This window comes from Mycteria americana, chromosome 23, assembly GCF_035582795.1.
Source record: "Mycteria americana isolate JAX WOST 10 ecotype Jacksonville Zoo and Gardens chromosome 23, USCA_MyAme_1.0, whole genome shotgun sequence".
NCBI lineage: Eukaryota > Metazoa > Chordata > Aves > Ciconiiformes > Ciconiidae > Mycteria > Mycteria americana.
The window spans coordinates 1930952-1951661 of NC_134387.1; the positions used below are offsets into that span (position 1 = coordinate 1930952).

General features: G+C 64.3%; 1 protein-coding gene across 4 annotated transcripts; it reads right to left on the reverse strand.

The window, feature by feature from the left end:
- Window positions 1-8195: 8195 nt before the first annotated feature.
- On the reverse strand, window positions 8196-20572 carry MXD1 (MAX dimerization protein 1). 4 transcript variants are annotated; one of them, XR_012778709.1, is made up of 6 exons: window positions 20412-20572; window positions 20217-20313; window positions 15867-15896; window positions 13275-13389; window positions 11532-12398; window positions 8196-10973 (listed from the first exon to the last, which is right to left on the reverse strand). XR_012778709.1 is itself a non-coding variant. In XM_075523764.1 (6 exons), exons 1-6 carry the CDS (start codon window positions 20482-20484, stop codon window positions 11964-11966), a joined length of 663 nt encoding a protein of 220 aa, XP_075379879.1. In that variant the 5' UTR covers window positions 20485-20572; the 3' UTR covers window positions 8201-11963. The 4 variants fall into 4 exon arrangements, 3 of the variants coding, with proteins under 3 accessions (XP_075379878.1, XP_075379880.1, XP_075379879.1); XM_075523764.1 differs by having other exon boundaries at window positions 8201-12151; window positions 12239-12398; XM_075523763.1 differs by having other exon boundaries at window positions 8197-12398.
- Between the last annotated feature and the right edge of the window lie 138 nt (window positions 20573-20710).

Consider the following 20710-nt stretch of genomic DNA (forward strand, 5'->3'; position numbering starts at 1 on the left):
GTGCCCACCTTGCTGCCCGTGTTGACGGCGGCCTCGGCGGCCCGTTCCACGCGGCTGGGCTCGGTGCCGTGGGCGAAGGCGCGGGTGAGGTGGGACACGAACTCCACCGAGATGCCCACGGCCTGCGGGGACGGGCTGTCACCCGGGGGCACCCACGGGTGCTCCTCCGGGCCGGCACGGCGGCGTGCCCACCCCGTGCCCTGCACCCTGCCTGCCCCGTGCCCCTGTGCCGCCCCGCCTGTCCCAGGTCCTTCTGCCGCCTCCTGGACCCCTGAAGCCACCCCGAGTGCCACCCACGTGCCCCAAATCCCTGTGCCACCCCCTGTGCCCCAAGTCCCCGTGCCACCCCCCTGTGCCCCGCACCATGACGAGGTCGACGAGGGCGTGACAGGGGACATCCCGGCGCGCCACGACGCCCGCGGTGTCCGGCGAGGGCCACGGCGATGGTGACGGCGGTGGCTGGAGCTGCCTTCACCCCTTCCCCTGCGCCTGCGCCGGCGACCCCGGTGGTGGTGGTGGGGGGGTTGTGGGGGAAGCGGGGGGGACCCCATAGGTTTTGGGGGTCCGTGTCGGGCCGATGCCACCCGCTCCGTCCCTGGCGGCCGCCCTCGCGTCCGCTGCCTGTCGGTGCTTCGTTAGCCGGGGCTTAATTGCCCTCCCTCTGCAAGCAGAGAGCCGGGGGGGGGTGAGTGATTCCCCCTGGGCCGCTGCTGGCTCCTGGTGTGGGGGTGCAGAGCGGGGTGCTCCCCCCGGCTCATCCCGCCCTGTCCTCAGGCACCCACGGGTGAAAACCCTGCCCCGCGGGGAGTGACCGGCGGGATGGGAGCGAGTTAAAATCACGGCTTGCCTCAACCTCCCCCCCGAGGAGTGCGTTTGCAGGGCTGGAGGGGGGCTTTGGGGTTTCTCTGAGGGTGTTTGGGGTGTGCTGGGGGGTCTTGGGGGCGGGGGAGACCCCCCACGTCCCCCGCGGTGCTGCTGCGTGTGGCTGAGATGCTTTTAAGGACAGAGGCTCCTTTCTCCCGGCTCTGGAAGGGGTCGTGGTCCCGTGGCTGGCCCGTGGCCCCGAATCCACGGGGCCGGCTGGGGGGTGGCTGCCGGAGGGGACGTGGGGGGGCGGCTGCGGTCTGAGGCCAGAAGCCGTCGCCCGGCTGCCACCCCACCGCACCACCCCACCGTGCCATCTCACCGTGCCACCCCACCATGACCGGCCGGACTCACAGCCGGCTGTGTGCCGCGTCCGTTGCCGTTGGGAGCTTTCGGAGCGGCTCTGGGTGCCGGCGCGCTCCCGCCCCGAGTCCGAGGGGCTCTTTCAGCGATCGTCGTCGGCGTCGAGGTGGAGGAGCTGTGGTGAGAGGCGATCCCTCCACCCCACCCCGAGCGGGCAGGCGCCCCGTTAAATATCTCCTGAGGCCGTTCAGAGCCCTCCCGGATAAAACAGAGCGGGCGAAGAAAGCCACGAACTGGTTTCCATTGCTTCTTCTTTGCCGCTGCCGGCGTTCGCGGCATCTCTTGGTGCCCGGAGCTGCAGGGGAGGACGGGTCGCGGCGGAGCAGCTGGGCTTTAGGGGAAATCCTTGCCCAGGAGCCCCGGCCGGGGCTGGGGAGCGTGCCGGCGGCGAAGGAGATGGGAACTTGGGTCACCCTGGCTGCCTCGGGGAGGTCGTCGTGGGCAGAAATGTAATGACTGTCGTCTCCGATGGCTGCGTGTTTATGTACGGTGTTTATACGCGTTTTTGTATGATATTTGGAGAGGGAAGGGTCAGCCCAGCGCCATGAAAACCTGCGAGTTTTCCCGGAGCCCTTTAGAGAAAGCCGCTCTCCGTGCTGGCCATGGTCTGTGCCAGGGTGGGAGCCTTTGTTTAGTGCTTTTGTTCCTCTTCGCTGCACTTTTGGCCTAGAAAGTGGCACAAATCTCTTATATATATATATTTTTTTCCCCTTTCCCCCCTCCGAGACAGAGCGCATCCGTCTCTCCCGGCGGCCCGCGCTGGCTCGTTTCGCTCCCCCAAAATGCCCCCGCGCACCCCGGCAGCGTGTGGGTGCTCTCGGGGTGGGGGCGAGGACGCGTGAGGTCCCGCTCCCGGGGATGGCGTCGGTGAAAGAGCCGGTGCATTTGTGCCGCGGTGCCGAGGCCGCCGCTCTCGCTGAGAGCAGACGGGGGGGGGTTTAAAAGCGGGACTGGGAGCGAGGTGCCCGAAGCAGCGGAGCCTGAGCCGTCAGCTGAGGGACGGACAGTTTGGGTTGTGGTCCCGCTGCCTGGTTTAACGGAGGCCGCTGCTCTCGCGCGGGTAAAATGGGGAACGCTGGGCTGGGGCTGCGGCCGCGGGGCGGCCGGTGTGGGCTGGGGACGGTCCCGGTCTCAGCCTCGGTCTCGGTTACGTCTCCCGCCCGTCCGGCCGCGTGCGCGGCGTCACGCTTTGCGCCGATGCGCATCCCGATTCCCCTCGCCTCGCTCTCGCAGGCCGAACCCGGCTGCCGGTGAGCTGCAGGGGACCCTCTCCTTCCTTCCAGCACCGGCCGGCCAGCGTCGCCCGGCGCGTCCCTGCGCGCCCGCCCGCCCGCCCGTCGCCAGTCCGAGGGTGAGGCTTTGGGGCCGCCCCGGGAGAGCCTTCGGGCTGCCCTGCCCGCCTCTGTCGCCGAGCTCTCGCAAGGCAGCGCTGAAGAACCGCCAGCCCCGGGGAGGCCAGCGCTTTGCCCCGCTTGCAGCCAAACGTTCTTTGGCCCTGGGAAGTTTCCGTGGGCTTTGATGCGTTCCCGGGACGGGGGCTCGGTGCTGGTCAGCAGCCTGGCCGTGCCGGGGAAGGGAGACGTTCCCCAAGAGGTTACTGACGCCTGGATTCCATAACCTGGGTTCAATGACCAATTCCTTTAGGACCTGGGGGTGTTGGTCAACAGCCGCCTGAATATGAGCCAGCAGTGTGCCCAGGTGGCCAAGAAAGCCAATGGCATCCTGGCTTGTATCAGCAATAGCGTGGCCAGCAGGACTAGGGCAGTGACCGTGCCCCTGTACTCGGCACTGGTGAGGCCGCACCTCGAATGCTGTGTTCAGTGTTGGGTCCCCCACTCCAAGAGAGACATTGAGGGGCTGGAGCGTGTCCAGAGAAGGGCAACGGAGCTGGGGAAGGGTCTGGAGCACAAGGCTGATGGGGAGCGGCTGAGGGACCTGGGGTTGTTCAGCCTGGAGAAGAGGAGGCTGAGGGGAGACCTCATCGCTCTCTACAGCTGCCTGAAAGGAGGGGGTAGAGAGGGGGGGTCGGTCTCTTCTCCCAGGTAACAAGTGATGGGACGAGAGGAAATGGCCTCAAGTTGCTCCAGGGGAGGTTTAGACTGGATATTAGGAAATTTTTCTTCACTGAAAGGGTTGTCCAGCATTGGAACAGGCTGCCCAGGGCAGTGGTTGAGTCGCCATCCCTGGAGGTATTTAAAAGCCGTTTGGATGAGGTGCTTAGGGACATGGTGTAGTGGTGGGCTGGGCAGTGTTAGGTTTACGGTTGGACTCGATGATCTTAAAGGTCTTTTCCAACCTATACGATTCTGTGATTCTGTGATTCAAACTGCCTGGGGCCGCGCAGAAGAGGTGAAGCGAGGCGAGACAAAGCGAGGTGCGATGCCCGACGTGGGGTCTCGCAAACGCCGGTGACGCAGCCTTCCTCCCGCGGCTGGCTGGGACGCTCCGCTGTCCTCCTCGCTCCCCCACCTACCCCGAGGGCAGGGCTCTGCTGGGCGCGGGGCTGAGGCGCTCCCCAGGCACGTAAGGCTACGGGCGATGGCTTGCGGCCGTAAGACCCGGCTACCGTCACCTGCACCGCTCCGCTGCCCCGGCGAGCGGCAGGGGGCTCGCGCAGGCGGCGGGGGCACGGCTCCGGCCCCCCTCCCCTGTAAAAACCCCCACTGGGGACGCATCTCGCGTGTCGTGGCTGCCGGGGGGGGCCGCGCCTGGCTGGGGCTGCGGGGCGGCTGGGCTCTCCCGGGGAGAAGGACCCCAAAAACACGCCCGGAGGGGAGCAGCCCTTTCCAAGGGACGTAAGAGCGCTGTAAGCGTGTCACGACAGACAAACGCGCGCGTCCCGCTGCCCGGCGGCTGCTGGACGGGCGTCATCGAGCACGGCTTGCCGTGCCGGCTGCTGGCAGCGACCGCAAACAGCCGGGGGCCGTTGTGCTCCGGTCACGGCCGGACTCGATGACCCGCAGGGTCGTTTCCAACCCAAATGATTCTGCGATTCCCACGGGCGGTTACATTGCCCAGCCCCTTCAGCAGCGTCACCCCGGCTTTAGCAAACAGCGACCCACGGCCCCAGGGGGCTCAGCCCCACCACCCCCCCCCCCGCACCCCCCAGGATGGGGCAGACTGGGACACGCTGGTGCGGACTGGGTGATGGAGGGACCGGGGTCTCCAGCGGGGAGAGCCAGGGCTGCAGCAGGCGGCGTGCGTGGGGGTCACGGCGCAGGGAGACGTTGCTGGTTTGCCGTGTCGGGGGGTGAAGCCGGCAGGCTCTGCGCGGCGCTGCCCACGGAAGGACGGGAGACAAAGGCCGCAAGGTGAAACGCCAGGCTCTGAATTCGAGAAAATATTTTACCGCGCAGGTAATAAAATGCTGGCAGCGCTCTCCCAGGCAGCTGCCGGGGGCTCTGGTCGGGGAGGTATTCAGGACTTGAGCAGGGTGGGGGTGTGCTCGGGCAACACGGCCCCCGGCAGCCCCTGCCCTCGCGTTTCCGCCCGCGCGGGCGAGCCGGAGCTGCCGGTGTTCCCCGTCCCTCGGTGGAACCGTCCCCCGTCCCCCCCACGCTGCAGCAGCCGGGCTCCCCTGGGAGCACACGGCAGCGGCCGCCCAGCTCCGGCGGAGGTGAGAGGAGCGGGCCTGGACGTGGAAAGCCCTCGGCACACGGGTGGAGGCAGGCTGCTTCGGCGGGGAACCAGCAGCGGCAAGAAGAAGATTCCTGACTAACTCCCCTCTGGTTTCCAGCAGCTTTTCCCCTCGCCGCAGCTGAGCGGAAGGCACGGGAGCTGTGCGAGCGAGCCCCAGGGCGGGGGACGCGAGCGACGCGGGACCCACGGTCTCTGCTACGAGCGCTACGAGCCCAGCCCGAGCCCAGCCTGCCTGCAGGCTCAGCGCCTGGCCGTAGGCACCAGCGGACGTTTCGCAGGGCACAAGAGCGGCCCGAGCCTGGGCTGCGGGAATAAAGCCAGCCCCAGCCAGGCTCGAAGCCGAGATTTAATTCCCCGTCACCCCCGCCCAGCTCTGCCCGAGCGCTCGCTGCCTTTGAGCCGAGGGGAAGTTCACAGCCCTCGCTGCTGGCGAGCGTCCCCGCTGCTTTGCACCCTCTCTCCTACGCTAGCGCGGAGCGTAAAGCCAGGCTTAAGCACGCGCTCAGGGCTCTCCGCGAAGTGAAACGCGTCACGTCAGCGCCGTGGGAGCGCGAGTCTCTGCCTCTGCCGCACCAGCACCGCCTCCCTTCGTGCCCCCTCCACCCTTAGCTGAACATCAGGGCGAGCGGAGGCAAAGCAGCTCTCCCGAGCCCCGTGCCAGTTAAGACTGGCTTTAGTAGCGGCTCTGGGTTAACAGAGCCCTGGGGGAGAGCCCACGGGCAAGGGCAGAGCCCCCGGGCAAGGGCAGAGCCCACTACTCGGGCGCCGGGGCTGCCTCCCGGACGAGGCAGGTAGCTGCAAGCTGAGAGCTGAGGCAACCGCAGAGAAAACCACAGAGAAAGGGGGAGCAGAAGAGGAAGAAGAGCACCCCAGAGCACCCCCGGTTTCACAGGGAGCCACGGCTTTTTTCCCCTCCCCACAGCTCTCGTCTGCGAGGCCACAAGTACACGTGGCACCTCACCGGCGGCCCGCGGGTCGAGCGGATCTTCCATACGCCCGAGGCACGGGGGCAAGGCAGCCCCTGGAGCGCCAGACCTTCCTCGAAGTGGGTGAGTGACCTGGGGGGGGGGGGGGGGAGCGACCCCCCCCCGCCCCCACGCAGCCTCTGCTGCCCTGGCCAAGGAGCTCCAGGGACCCAGAGGAAGGAGGGACCCCCCCCTCCTTCCCCCCCCGGGGGCCAGTCCCCAGAGCAAGGGGCTTGCCCGCGGTCCCCAGGGCTAAGGGGGTCCCCAGGGCTAAGGGGGTCCCCACTAACAAGGGCCCCCCCTCGTTCCTACCCCCACCCAGGGGGGCCCTGAAGCCTAAAGGGGTCCCCCCTCAGACCCCCCTGCACCCACAGGGAGGCCCCCGCCCAGAGGAGGGGTCCCACCCTCCCAGGGCCCCCCCCCGCCCCCCCAGCCACAGCTCAGATGCTGCAGATGCAGATGCCCACCCAAAAAACCCCCAAACACCTGAGATAGGTACCTCTGCCGCCCTCTCCAGCCCCCACCCACAACAAAAAACCACCCAGAAGCGTCTCGCCACCGCTACATCCTCTTGCGCTGCTGCTCCACACACCTGAAAAAACACCAAACACCCACAACGAGAGACAAAAAAAAGAAAAAAAAAAAATCACCCAGCCCTGGGGGGACAGGACTGGGGCCCCCACGCTGCTGGTCCCAGCACCAAAAGAGGGGCCCAGGCCCACCAACCACTTCCACGCACACAAACCCAGGGCTGGAAGGCGTCGACAGGCGGGGAGAGCCCGGGCCCCCCTCTCCCCCCCAGCAAACGTCCCCCCCCCCCCCCCTTCATCATGGAGTGGATCCCCAACATCCCGCCCCGCTCGCACGGCGGGGATCTGCGCATCCAGTTCCAGTACGGCCACCACGGCGGCCACCAGCCCCGGCCACCAGCCCCGGCCACCATGGAGCCAGCCCTGGAGCTCACCCCGCTCTCCACCATCGCCTTCCCCTGAGCCCCCCAACGGCGCGGGGGGCACAGCCCCGGGGCGGCCACCCCAGGGACAGAGACGGTCGCCGGCCACGCGGCTCTGCTTCTCCGCCACCCACTCAATAAAATCCCGCTCCCCGGGTGTCCGGAGCCTCCCCGCGCCCGGCACGGGGCAGGGAAGGGGGGGGCTACGCCCCGGGACCCCCCCCCCCCCCCCCCCCCCCCCCCCCGGGGCGGGGGGGGCTCGCACCAAGGGCAGCCCCTGCCCCGGCACCACGCGTGGGGGCTGCGGCCAGGGCGGGGGGCACCCGGGGAGCGGCACCCAGCCGGGGCCCGGGGGTCCAGCCCCGGGCAGGGGCACCCCCCCCCCCGGAGCTGGGGGGCACCCCCTGCTCCCAGCAGCGTGGGGACGCGGCCCCCCAGCCCTGGGGACCCAGGGCACCGGCAAGGCCCCGCGCCCCCCAGCCCCGAGCCGCTCTCCCTGGCAGCGCCCAGCACCCGCTCGGGGCAGGACCCCCGCAGGCTCCCAGTAGCCCCCAGTAGCTCCCAGCAGCTCCCACGGGGGTTTAAGAGGCCCCGGGAGTGGGCCCTGCCCAGGCCCCCGATGGGGCTCGGCTGTGGGGGGACCCGCCCCGGCAGCGGGGCTCGTTGCCCCGATAGCGCCGCCGGTCCCGATAGCGCCGCCGGTCCCGATAGCGCCGGCCCCCGCACCCAGGCACCCTTCGCGGGGCAGGGGGGGTCTGCTCTTCGCCCCCCACCCGTCCCCGCCGAGCCATCGCCCACCCGGGGCAGCCTCGTCCCGGCGCTGGGGACCCCCGGCAGCAGCGGGAGCCCCCGTCCGGCCCGGGGCACGGCGGGGCTGGGGGCCCTTCCCCGGGAGCAGCCCCGGCGCGGCGGGGGACGGGGCGGCAGGGGCGCGGCTGCGGGCGGGGGGGCGGGACGGGGGGGGCGGGATGAGGGATGGAGGATGCGGGAGGGGGACGCGGGATGGACGATGCCGGTCCCAGCTGCGGGGCGATGGCTGCAGGATGCGGCTGCCGGGGCGGGATGCACCGGGAGGGCTCCGGGATGCCCCGGGATGCCCCGGGAGGGCTGCGGGCTCCGGGATGCCCCGGGAGGGCTCCGGGATGCCCCGGGAGGGCTGCGGGATGCACCGGGAGCAGCCGCCGCGGCATCACGGGCTGCGGCCGGGGAGGGGACAGGGCCCCCCGCCCACCCGCGGGCACCAGCACCCAAAACCAGAGCGCGACCTGCCCAGGGACCCTCAGCCGTGGGGCAAAACCCCTTGCGGGGAGACCGAGGGGGGCCCGGACCCTTCCTGGCGGCGGTGAAGCTCTGCCCCGTTGGGTGCCGAAAACAGGGCCCGGGCAGCGGGACGGGGAAGGGTGGGGTGGAGGCGGCCGCCCCCTCGAATAAAAGCGATGGCAACGAGGTGCCCGCATCGGTGGGCTCTGCCCTCCCAGGGGTCTGGATCCCCCCCGCCGCCACCTCTCCCATGGGTGACGTCCCCGGGCACCTCCCGCTCGCTTCCCGAGGCAGCGGCCGGCGCCCGTTTCTCTTTCATAATGAAATAATTTATTTTCTAACAGTCGAACAATACAGAAGTATCCATATACACAGCAAAGGTCTTCTAAAACACGTAGTTTCTAAAAATGCGTGTGCTAACTGTAATAAAAAGCACCATTAGATGGCCTTGACACAGGATCCAGAATGACGACATGGTATTTACACAGCAGGAACCGAACGGCTGGAAACAGAATTCATGTTCTCCCATCTGCCGCTCCCCGGCTCTCGACTGCCCAAAATAAAGCCGATGCCGGAGCGGGTTCGCTTCTCGGGAAGCAAAAAGAAGCAGCGTGTGAAAAAAAAAAAAAAAAAAAGATGGAAAAGCGCAAATAAAACGTGTCAAACCCCCCCCACCCCACCCCAACGCCCAGACGGTTCTGGCTCGGATGTTTCGGACGGCTCGCGTGCCGCTACGCCGGGTAAATTAAAAGGATGAAATAAACCTGGCGGCTTTCGGCCGGTGCCGCGGCAGAGCGAGGACGTGACGCTGCCCGGGGAGCGAGCGCGGAGCTCGGCTACTGCCGCTTTCCTCCCGGCGCGGTGCAGCGTCCAGACCTGAAACCCGCTGCAAACAAGGGCAGGCGATGCCCGAGCCTATTGCTACGCGAGGGGAGAAGTCGGGGCGCAAAGCGCCGGGGCGGCCATCGGCTGCGGAGGGTTTTGGATGGAGCCCCGTTGCCAGCAGCTTCCCGTTCTCCGGCTGGACGCGGGTCCCGTCTCTCGCCACGCGGGACGTCGGTTCGGGATCTGCCTTCTGCAAGGAAAAAGAAAAAAAAAATACAAAACAAAAAAACCAACCCAAAAAAGCGTGTTTTCGACTCACGCCCGTCTGTGCAACGCTCCGTCGTAAACGCGGGGTGCGCGAGCGGCTCCTCGCACCCCCTTTTTTTTTTTTTTTTTTTAGTCACAATCTACAAAAATGTCCTTCCTGCAGCTTATTTCTTAGGAATGCTGGTGGATCAGTGAATTCCAGGAAAAGGCTGGCACAGCCGCCGGGCGCCTCGGCCGACGAAGGGGGGACCCGGAGAGACCGAAAGCCGCGGAGACGGTCCCAATCAACCGCCGGATTTCCAGCCTCGTTCCAGGTTAGTGCATCGTTTTGGAGGGTTCCTGTTTCTCTTCGCCCTCAGGCTGGAGAGGAGCACATCCCAACAGTGCAAAGGTCCGATAATTATTAGTTTGGGACAGAAAGAAAAAGGGGGGGGGGGGGGGGAAGCACAACCCCCACGCGGCGTTTCACCAACAGAAGTAACTCAAAAAGGCACAACACTGAAAAAAATAATAATTTACCTCGAGTCGAAACCTTAGGACTCGGTCTATCTAAATGACAACCAAAAATCAACTGTTTTCTACCTCCCGTTGAACCCCGGCGGTGTTTTCCCGATGCCCGTCGTCACCCTTCCCTGCTCAAAGGTAGCAAGATCCGCGGCTCCGTTGGGATTCCTGAGGTGGTTTCTAGAAGAGGGCGAGGGAGGGCTCTGGGCAAACGCCTACCGGAGCCACCGGCCTCAAAGCGCTGATGTTCCACTTTCTTTTTCTCTGCGCTCTTCATCTTTTTGCCTTTTTTTTTTTTCCCCCCTCTTTTCGAAAGCATAGGGGTTCTGAGCTGACGCGCCGAAGGCTGGCTGCCGGGACTCGGGCACACCGACGCTAACGGCATCCGAGCCGCGGGTCAGTGCAGATGTGCCGGACGTCGGAAAATTCCGGCTGCTTTAAAAAAAAAAAAAAAAATCCCTCGCGGTTTTGATTTTCTCTCTTTTCAAACCTAGCACACGCAAAAAGAGCTGAGACTTTGGAGATTTTAGCAATCCGCTAGCTCTGCCTGCCATCCTCTTGCTTCTCAAAGACTTCAAACGATCCCCAAATCGCTTAAGGATGTTAAAAAAAAAAAACAACCAAAAAAACCCCCAAACAGAGTGAGTTTTACGTTGTCCGTTCACTCGCGCTTTGCGAAGCGTCTCGGTGGCTTTCGGCGTTTTGGAAACTGCGTTTCTTGAAGGGATTTGTCCAGACCCCGGGCGCGGGGGGACGCCCGGTTTTGTCTCCCGCCGCTACGAAAAGCCCTTGGAGAGCGAAGCGGCTCCTGGCCGGACGCCGGGGCCTCGCCAACACCGACGGGGACGGAGCGAGAGGTTTGCCGAGGGGGTGGAAAAGACCTTCGGCCGGCTCAAGGGGAAAAGAAACGTCTCCGTTAGCAGACCTCTACGTATCAAAGTTTCCAGAACATCTATAAAAGCAGAAAGTCGTAAGAACGTTATCTCCAGTACATAGAAAAATGAATAAATACTATTTATAGCTCGCGTGTCTTCTGTACATTTCCGTGTGCTCTCGGGTCGGGACCCCCCTGCCGTCGGGGCGGTGGGAAGGGCTCTGGCCCTTTCTTGGCGCGTTCGGGTTTGTCTCCCTAAGGCGGCGACCGAAATCCTTCATGAGCCCCTCGGAGTGCCCGAAAGGATCCCCGCCGGCCGGAGAAGCGCTTCGGACGCGCCGGCGGAGATCGGTGGGGTCCCCTCGGGTGCCGACGGCCGGAGGCCGCCCCGCTCCCCCGTCACCGTCGGGTTATTGCTAAACTGTCGCGAGATGGATTTGAACGGGGCCGGGCATCGCTTCTGTAAAACAAATGAGGCATCATCTTTGTTTTTTGTGCTAAAGGGATGGAGATAATCTTTGTTCATCTCTCCGAGGTAGAAAAAATTTGTCCCAGAGACAAGAAGCGTGAAAAAAAATCCCAGGAGCCCTCGCCTAGAACAGCGATGTGCAGCCGCGATGCAGGAGGTGACGTCGCACGGGACGGGGACGAGGGACCGTTTGGTTTTAGGTAGGACAGAAAAACTTCCCAGACCGAAGGCGTCCGAGGCGAGGCTCTGCGAGAGGGGGGAGGGCGACTGCCGAGCCCCGCAGCCCCCCGAGCACTGCTCCCCACGCGAGTGAGGCTCCGGCTCCGGGAAGGCGGCAGGGCCGGGCTGGGGTGTATATGGCTGCGCTGCTACCCTGAATATTTAGAGTCGGCGGAGACGAGCCCCTCCGACTAATGCGCCGGCGGCTGGCGGTGCAATCCTCGTGCCCGTCGAAATGCCGAAACGCTCCGCGTGCCCATCGCCGACTTGCCTCCGCTCTCTCCCGGATCTAAACTACGCAAGAGGCCGGCTCTGCCTTCAGATCCTCACCCCAAAACTCCACGTTTGGGCCCCGCCGCCAATTATCGGGTACGTGATGTCACCGGGCAAACGCGGACCAGATCTGGAATACCGGGCAGTGACAGCAAGCCAAAAAACCCAGCGGCGTGCTTTTGAGGTTGCTGTTACCGCCGCGATATTCTCGGGCGCTTCAGCATGTGGCTGGAATGTACGGTCTCGCAGAGAGGAGTTTCGGACGGGAAGAGAAGCCAGCGGCCGCGAGCGGAGGCGCGCTCCGGGGAGCGGCTTGCGCCCGCAGCCCCGCGCGGTGTTTTGGGATTTCGGCAAAGCTCAACTTCATTGCGGTCGGCGGTACGTTAAGATTTTTTTACGTGCAAGGGAATGGCGGGACGGTCCAGTGTGCTACCTAACGAGATCCAAAAGGGAAAGAGCGACGGGTGAAACGGCGACGGGAGTTGCTTCTTATAGACCGAGAGGCGGCTTGCGGTTGCTCTGCGACTTCAACCTCTTCACGCCGGAGCTGGAATAGCCCTCGTCGCTACAGACGCTCTGCAGGCTCCCTCTTTCGTCCGAGTCGCTCGGGCTGCTGCTGCTCCAGTCGAGGTCCGCAGGAAGGTCGTCCGTGCTCTCCACGTCCACGTCTATCTCTTCTGCAAGAGGAACGGTTAGCGTGACAACGTGGCCGGCCGGACCTCTCGCCAGCCGGCCCCGCTCCGCCCCGAGCGCGGGGGTCTCACCTCTATCCGAGTCCGAGCGCTCCGAAGAAACGGTGGATCCGATACTGTCCATCCTTATCCTCTCTATCCCCAGCTTCTCCAGCTGCCTCTTCAGGTGCCGCTGCTCCCGCTGCAGCTGGTCTATTTGGTGTACGGCTTTCCTGTCGTAGTCTTCAAGCTTCTGCAGAGGAGGGAAGAGAAGGCACCCTGAGCTCCCCGGCCTCCAGCCGCGCGCGAAACCTCCCTTTCGCTGCCCGAGCCGCCTAAACGCGACCGCCGCCAGCTACCGAGGGGCTCCCCGGCTTCAACAGGGCGGCCCGCGCCCAGGACCTCGAGCACACGCCGATGGAAATTCCGTCCTCCCGCAAGCCGAGAGACGTCGAAGCAGGGCGCGGGCTCTGGCCCAGGGATGGAGAGGTCCAGACCTGCCCCGAGGCCACCGGAGAAGGCACGTAAAGGCCGCTTCCCCCTCCAAACAGCTTATACGCGCAGCTACGCTGGAGCCGGCCCCATCCTATTTATATATTTTTAGAGTCTTTGATAAGGAGGGAGTCGAGCGCAGCCCGATGCCAGCGCTCCCCCGGTTATCTCACAGCTCGCGGAGCTCTAAATACACCCAGCGAGAAGAGCCCTGTCGAGTCAAAGTCTAAAGGGCAGAGAGCGAAGTAGGAAACACTCCAGGAAAGAAAGGAAAAAAGAAGCCGTCCTCCAGTCCGGCGGCCAGCCTCATCCCTAAGGCCTCCGGGCATCGCCGCGGCGCGTAAAGCTGCGTGGCCGCCCCCTACGAGCCCGTTGGTAAGGAGAATGGCACGGGCTCGCTGTGCCCGCCGCGAGGAGGACGACGCTGACCTGCAACGGCATCGAGCTCCGGCAGTATGTCCGGGCAACGTCCTAACCTGGCCGTTACCTTCATCCCGCTCGAGGATCCGGACGTCCCGAAACCCCCGCGCCCCGTACGGGGGTGCTGCTCTCGAAGCCCAGCTCGGCACCCGCCCGACGGGGACGGAGCCCAATTTATTGCGTCTCCCACAGCGGTACCGAACGAGCCCACGCTCACCTTGATGTGCAATTTAGCTTTCGTTAGTAAACTCAGGGTGGTGTGTCTGCTGGCTTCGGGTCCGAGCGGTACCAGCCCCTTCAGCTTCTCCAAACACAACCGCAGATGGGCACGCCTGTGAGAAGATCACACAACACGCTGAGCGTCCAGGTAAAACGGCGTTTCCCCCCCTGCGAGCGCGGATCATCAGGGCGGTTGGAAGCTAAGCCGAACCAGACGCCTTCCCACCCCCCGGCAGCTTCCGTACGCCGGGCAAAAACTGCAGCCAGGCAGAAGGACCTCTCCGAAAAACCCAGCTCTGGCTTCGGCCAACCCCACTGACAAAACCCTGCCGGCGCCTTTCGGGCTGTCGGGACGCTTGCTGGCGAGGAGCTGCCAAAGACCTCGACGTTTTGGGCGAGGGTATCCGCTTTTGGCCTTTCTCCTCCCGAAAACCTTCGCTACAGGGATGCTGTTCGGTCGCTGCCTTGGCTCCACCGATAGCTGGAGCCGTCCAGGCCGACGCCACGCAGCTGTAAACCCCGCGCGTCCCTTGGGAGCGCTTCCTTTCCCTATTTTTAGTAGGAACGGGCCGGTTTCGGATCCATCGCCTTGGCACACGCAGGACAGCCAGATTTTGCCTGCAGTAACGCGTAGGCTGATGCTTTACCGCTTGCGTGCGGCTGCCGAGGAAAACTCCGGCTCCTCGAGGAAGTCCCTTTACCCGTGGATGACCGAGATCCTCTCACTACGGGCTGGGTTCCCTCGTCTGCGGCACTCCAGCCCCAAGATTTAGGTCACGTTCTTGGGCATCGGTTGCAACACCCGCCTTGGAAATACCCGATCGACGCAGGCAGCTGCAGATTGGGATTTTGCAAGCACCCGCCTATCTTGGTCTCGGGCACGCTAGGAGTAAACAGGCCTTTGCCTACACGAAGCGCCTTCTGAATTACAACGCGAACAAAACACGTGGTCTAAAGACTGCTCGGGTAAATCCCAAACACCGACAGGCTCGGAGCTGAACCTCTGCAAAGGTTATTTTCCTGAGCAGGGGGAGGAAGAGCTGCACCCGGAGCGGTGCAGACCTGTCCGACCGTGCCGTGCCGGCTCACGCGTGCTTTAACTGCGAGATCTACGGACAAGGAGCCAGCCCAGCCGCCCTCCGCGAGGGCTGCGGCAGCAAAACCGAAATCCTCGGCTACCTCTGCTAAAAAAAAAAAAAAGCCTCGTCACGCTGGCCCTTCGCACCAGAAAAACAACGAATGGAAAAAACCAGCCGGCCCTGCCCGGCAGAAGTTACGCAGGGGGGAGCGCAGCGGCAACTCGGCCGGCGCCGGGCGAGTTTCTGGATTACACAACGCCAACGCCGGAGTCAAAACTGGGGTTCCCGCTTCGAAGTTAGAGGCGCGGCGTACGTAAAAGCGCATTTCTGCCACGCTTCGCCCAGCTGAAACCGCTGCCACGCGTAAAAAAACCCCCAGAAACCCCACTGGCTTGTAATAATCAAAGAGGAAAAAAAAAAATGAAACCCTCAGAGGTTTCGTTTCCCAGGCAAAGGACCTTCCAAGCCCGTCGGCCCGTTTCACTGCGCTTGTCCTTCCGCTCCGCGAGATATCCGTCTTCCCACGGCTCTCCCTCCCCGTATCAAGCCAAGCTGCTCCTCGTGCCGGGGGGAAGCCAGCAAACTTCGGTCGAGGCCCAGATTCACCGGCTCGACCGTCACGGGACGGGATTGAGGTATCTCTAACGAGGAGCGAAGGAAGAAGGGGCGCGAAATCCCTGACGGAGAGAAGCTCGCGTCGCCAGCCTCTTCGAAGGGGCGGAAAAGACGGAGCATTTACCGCGCTCGCTTGCGCAACGTTACCAACAGGATTTCGACACGGCTCCGGTCTGAACAAGGCGAGAGGGACGCAAGGTGAGCCTGAAGTAATCAAACGTTAACGTTCTCGGTCTTTTCAAACGAGGAATCGGCGTCCCTGGCCTTTTCTAACCCAGGTCGCTTGGGACGCGGGCAGTTCTGCCTCTTAAGACGCAAACCGACCGAGTTCACGCCAGTCCTGCGCCGGCAGCAGGACACGGCAAGATTTGAGCCGCGTCCAAGCCGTGCCGAGAAAGAGAGCAGCCTACCAAGGACACGAAGCCGTCTTTCAGCTGGACGGCAAAGACCGCAAATAATCACGGTTACTCGTGTGCGCAGCTCCGGCCGCGTACCCGCGGCCCGACTGCGGGCGAGCAGAGGACGGCAGCCATCCCGCCGGCACGGGGTTGCCCCCGGGAGCTGGGAGAGGGCTGGAAACCCTTCTCCCGAGCAAGCTCGGAGGCGGGATGAAGGGTTTCAGCGGCGAACCGGGAGCTGGCAGAGGAGAGAACTACCATTGCCGCCTCCTCATTGCACAGCCGCTCCGGCAGGCGAGGACAGGGAACCCTTCAAGTCCACGCGCTCACCTTGGGCGACATCAGGAACCTCCTCGGTGGCCGCTTCATCCAGCCGTCCCGTCCTTTCTCTCCCGCTCCCCATCTCGCCGCCGCCTCGGCTCCCCCACCCCGGTTCCCAGCCCCTGGAAAAGCAGCGATTCACCCAAACCCGGCTCCTCGCAAGCCTCCGCCACTCACCTGTTCTTCTCCATCTCGTTGTGCGTTGACCTGAAAAAGAAAGAACGAGTTATTAACTCCTCCAGCTGACCAGGTACACCGCAATTAGGATTAACGCGCGGGCTTTAGTAAACGCCGCCCGGAAAATTGCAAACCTCGGGGGCTTTCAGAGCCGCCCGGTACCCTGGGGATCGTGAAAACGGCGGCAGGGACGCGGACGGCCCGGCACAACGGAGAAATTGCCAGATAAACGGCAATCAAAGGGCCAGGAAAACCGTAAGATGGGGTTTTAATGGGGAGAGGCTCAGTTTTAGTACCAGGACTAGGATTAAGCAGCTGTATCGGCGCCATGACGCAAGAGGAGGGTACGCCATCCAAAAGCGAACGCTCTCTGGGCTCGCGGCGGAGAAGGGGAAGCACCAGCCCCGAGGCCCACGGCACGAAGGGCTGATCTCTGGGCGGGGAAGTTGCTCCATCTCGACACAAACCTGCAACCGCGCCTCTATCTCGGCTTTTCGGACAGCACAGGCAGGCTGGAGCGTTTTTGTTTTTTTATTTTTTATTTTATTTTTTTAAAGCAGCTTTTTAAAGACTTCTTGCACAAGAAGGGCAGAGAAAGCGATAGGAGTATCTGCGCTTCTCGGCCCCTAAAGCGAAGAGCCGGGGGCTGACGGCTCCGTGGCACCTCGGGTGCTCGGTGCCGCCGCCGGGGAAAGCACCCCGCTTTTTGACGGCCGCGCAGCATCCGAGCGGTCGCGTCTCGCGCCGGGAGCCCCGAACCAGCTCAGAACACGACTGCCGTACAAGTCGGCGACCGGGAACCCCCAAAGTCTCGACGGCGCCTGACGTTCGCGCCCGTCTCCGCTGCTCCGCTGTCGTCTCTCTGCAAAACTGGGGCGAGCTGCCAGGGAGACGACGCGTAAAGAAAAGATTCCCCGCGTCCCGCAAAGGGGTTAGCACCTCCTAACGGGAGACGCCAAACGTGACGTTGAAACCCAGGCGGGCGTTACGTCCGTCTACAAATTCCCCTGAAGCTCCTAATTTCGACGAAGCTAAGAAAGGGCGGAAAACGCAAGCTACTACTTATTTTCTCTCCGTCGAAACCCGGGACAGCTACACGAGGCCGCGTTGCCCGTGACACCGGGACCGACGCGTAGGGAAGAGCCGCTTCCCTGCCCGGGCTGCCCTTAAAAGCTCGAGAGGCCGCCTACTCTCATTCAGGAAAAACGTCGCTACGTGCCTGAAAACTTAAGGACGTGAAAGACGCAGAGGCTGTTCGGATCGGGACGCCTACCTGGCAGCCCCCGCGGGCTCCGGGAGCGCCGGCTTCCCCCCGGCCCCGACGCTAAAGGAAAGACAAGGGATGCCACCGAGGCACCGGTCGAAGACGCCCTCGAAGACGCTCGCCGGGGTCTTCTTCGCTTCGCCAGCAGCGTCTCGCGATGGATCGCCATCGCTCGGGAAGCCACCGCAGCCCTCCTCCCGTCTTTCTAACGAGGTTCATCTTAGCCCGGCTCCTTTCCTTTGCTTTCCGCTGGCGCCGGTTGAAGCAATCCGCTCCCAAAGGCCGGCGTCCCGCTCGCAGGCGACCGCAGCCTCCAAAAACGTTCGATTCCAGTTGAGACGCTTCTCACTTAAAGGGACGGGCGTCACCCTGACACGCAAGGGGACGGCGAGTTCTCCCGAGCAGAGCACCCGCAAACAGCCAGGAAGGACTCGGGCCCTCGGCTCCCGTGGGATCTCTCCGTTAAACGTTTTTCTGGGTCAAAGTCCCGTGTTTTACGCCGAGCCCTCCGCCGCAGCGCTTGCAAACCTCACGCGAGGCGATGAACTGCAGCCTCGCCCTTGGTCGTAAACAAGCCAAACGCTTTTCGAGCATCGGTACTGGCAGATGAAGGCTCCCGTCGCCACTGCGCGTTTATCAATAACAAATTCATTCCCTCTTCTGCGGCTTTGTTTCGGAATCCTTCTTAGCGTGAGGGGTTTTTTTTTTTTGTTTGCATCCACAATTGCTAACGTTCAGAAAAAGGTTCCTTAGTCGGCGGATTTTATTTTGGGATAAAATAAAAGGGGGACAGGGGATGAGAGGGGACAGCAGCCCGCCTCGCCGTGTGCCCCCAGACCCCTTTCCGGGCGCCTTCGTGCCCACGGCGTCGCTGATCGTGCCTCCCGCTAACCGACCCTCGCCCGTCAGCCCCAGCGCTTGAGCTGCTCGTCAGCACTGCCTTCGAAAAGGGTCTTTTCTCCTGCAGACCGTGACGACAGAAGAAGGTAACGGCACGCGCCGCAGCTACCCGTTCCCTTTTTAATACGACGCAGACCTTCCTTCTGCCGTTCCGATTCGCCTCGAGCGAAGAACGAGCTCCAAACCTTCCGAAAAGGAAATTCGGAGCGTGCACGGGCGCGACAAACGCCCACGGATCCCCTCGGAGCCTGCTCGAGACGAGACCGAGAGACCTCACCTGCCTTCTGCTCCCTCAACGGGAACCCAGCAGCCCCGAAAACCCCGCGCGGGAGGGAGACGGGAACGCCCCGGCTCGGGGAGACACGAAGATTCAGGGTACGAACGAAACTCGCGGGGCGTTGCGGGCGGTACCTGCTGTTAGGACAGCTATCAAAGGTCAGCTGTCGCCGCGTCACGCAGATGAGTTTGCTCCCAACCAGGAAAATGTGACATATCTGGTGACATCGCCGCGTTGCTCCTCCCTGGGCAAACAGCCTAAAATAGGCGAGGGAGAAAGGAAGCGATCGGCCGCCGGTGACGTGTCGAGATGAACCTGCTCAGGCTTCGCTCTGCCTGACGGAGTTTCCCTCGTCGCCGTTCCGAGGGGTTGGATGCGCGTGTCCAGGCACGGAGGCGGCATTCCGCGGCCAGCCCTCCCGCAAGCCAGCCGATAATTTCACCTCGACGATGACCCAAGTGATTTTTTTTTTTTTTTTTAACGTTATTAAAGCCACCGAATAAACCACGTCGGGGCGCTGGAAAGAAAAGAATTCCGCACGGTGATGCCGGTTTGCACCGTGACACAAACACCGTACAAAACAGGAGAGCGAGCAAATAAAACAAGGCAGGGGAGCGTTAAGCGATTAATCCACGGGGCTGGGAGGCATAATTAAATATTCCCTGAAAAAAACCCAAAACCCAGGCTGGGGGAACTCGCTCCTGCAACACGACGCAGCTGCCCGGATCCGACTTCAACTCGGACAAAAGGCGTTTCGGTATTCCTGCGAGCGGGCTGCGTATTTAACATCAGCGAGGAGTAACCTGCGTCGAGGCTGTGGATGGGTTTCGGGGAGGATAATTAAGGAATTTCCTTTTTTTTTTCAAAGGAAAGCAGCGCTAGGCGATTTAATTTAAGCGTGGAACGAAACCCTGCGCTCGGCCGAAAGCGTATGAGAAAAAAAATCTCGCTTTCTTTAGGGAGAATCCTCACGTACTGAGGGCGGTTTCACTTCCCGAGCTTCGGCGCAAGCGAGCCCGAAATCAAAAGCCCAACTTCCACATTCCCTTCAGCAAACCCAGCCGCCACGTCAGACGATTGCACGTTTCGTACCCAAGTTTGCCCAAGACGGGAGTTGGTTTGCCCAGGGCGGGATGCTCCGGAGAGGCACCGGCCCGGCGCGGCGGGCGCGTCTCGATCCCAATTTGGGAGCCGGTGGTGCCGACGGGAACCTCTCGACGGAGGCGTTACGGGGTGGCGGTGGGGGACGGCGGGGCTGGCGGGGTCGCGGCAGAGCCCGAGCACCCGGCGGCAGGAGGGGCCCCGGCCCTGCCAGCCCCCGTGACGGCGGGACCGTACCGGATCCGGGCACCCGGTGACAGGAGGGGCCCCGGCCCTGCCAGCCCCCGTCACGGCGGGATCCTACCGGATCCCAGGCACCCCATGACAGGAGGGGCCCCCCAGCCCTGCCGGGCACCCTGTGACGGCGGGACCGTACCGGATCCGGGCACTCGGTGACAGGAGGGGCCCCCCCAGCCCGGCCACACGCCCGGTGGCAGCGGGACCTTACCGGAGCCCCAGCACCCCCCGTGTCGGGGGGGGTCCGTCCCCCCCCAGCCCTGCCAGGCACCCCGTGACAGCAGGACCTTACCGTGTCCAAACACCCGGTGACAGGAGGCTCCCCCCCAGCCCTGCCACACGCCCGGTGACAGCGGGACCTTACCGGTCCCGGTCGCCCGGTGACAGGAGCCACCCCCCCCACCCCCCCCCGGCCCTGCCCGGCGGGACCCGGACAGATCCGAGCACCCCGCAACGGCCGGGCCCGGCCCCGCCAGCCCTCGGGGGCGTCCGTCCCTCCGCGATCGCTCGGGGCAGGGCCCCGGGCAGGGCCCCCCCCGCCCCCCGCCCCCCGCCCGGTACCGGCCGTTACCTGCTGCCGCCGCCGCTCTTCCTGGCCTTGGCGCGGCGCCGCAGGCCCTCCCCGTCCTTACCGCCGGGCAGCAGCGAGGCGTAACCGTGCTCGGCTTCTGCGGAGACACAACCGCGGGCCGCCCGTCACCGCCGGGCCCGGCTGAGGGGGGCACCGGGCCGGGCCGGGCGTGGGAGGGGGGGGGGGAACCGGTACCTCGCTCCCGCCGCTCCAGGTACTCGGCCGCCTCCAGCAGCATCTGGATGTTGAGGCCGCCGCAGGCCGCCATCTCGCCGCGCTGTGAGGGCCGGGCCGGGCCGGGCCGGGAGCGGCGGCGGCGGGGGGCGGGGGGGGCGGGGGGGGCGGCGGCGCCGTCTGTGCGCCTCGCCCGGCCGCTCCGCCAGGCCCCGCGCCCCGCCCCGCCCCCCGCGGCCGCTCATTGGGCGACGCCCCCCCGCCGCCGTTGCCCATTGGAGGAAGGGTGAGGGAGGCCCCGCCCAAAGCCCGCACGGGTG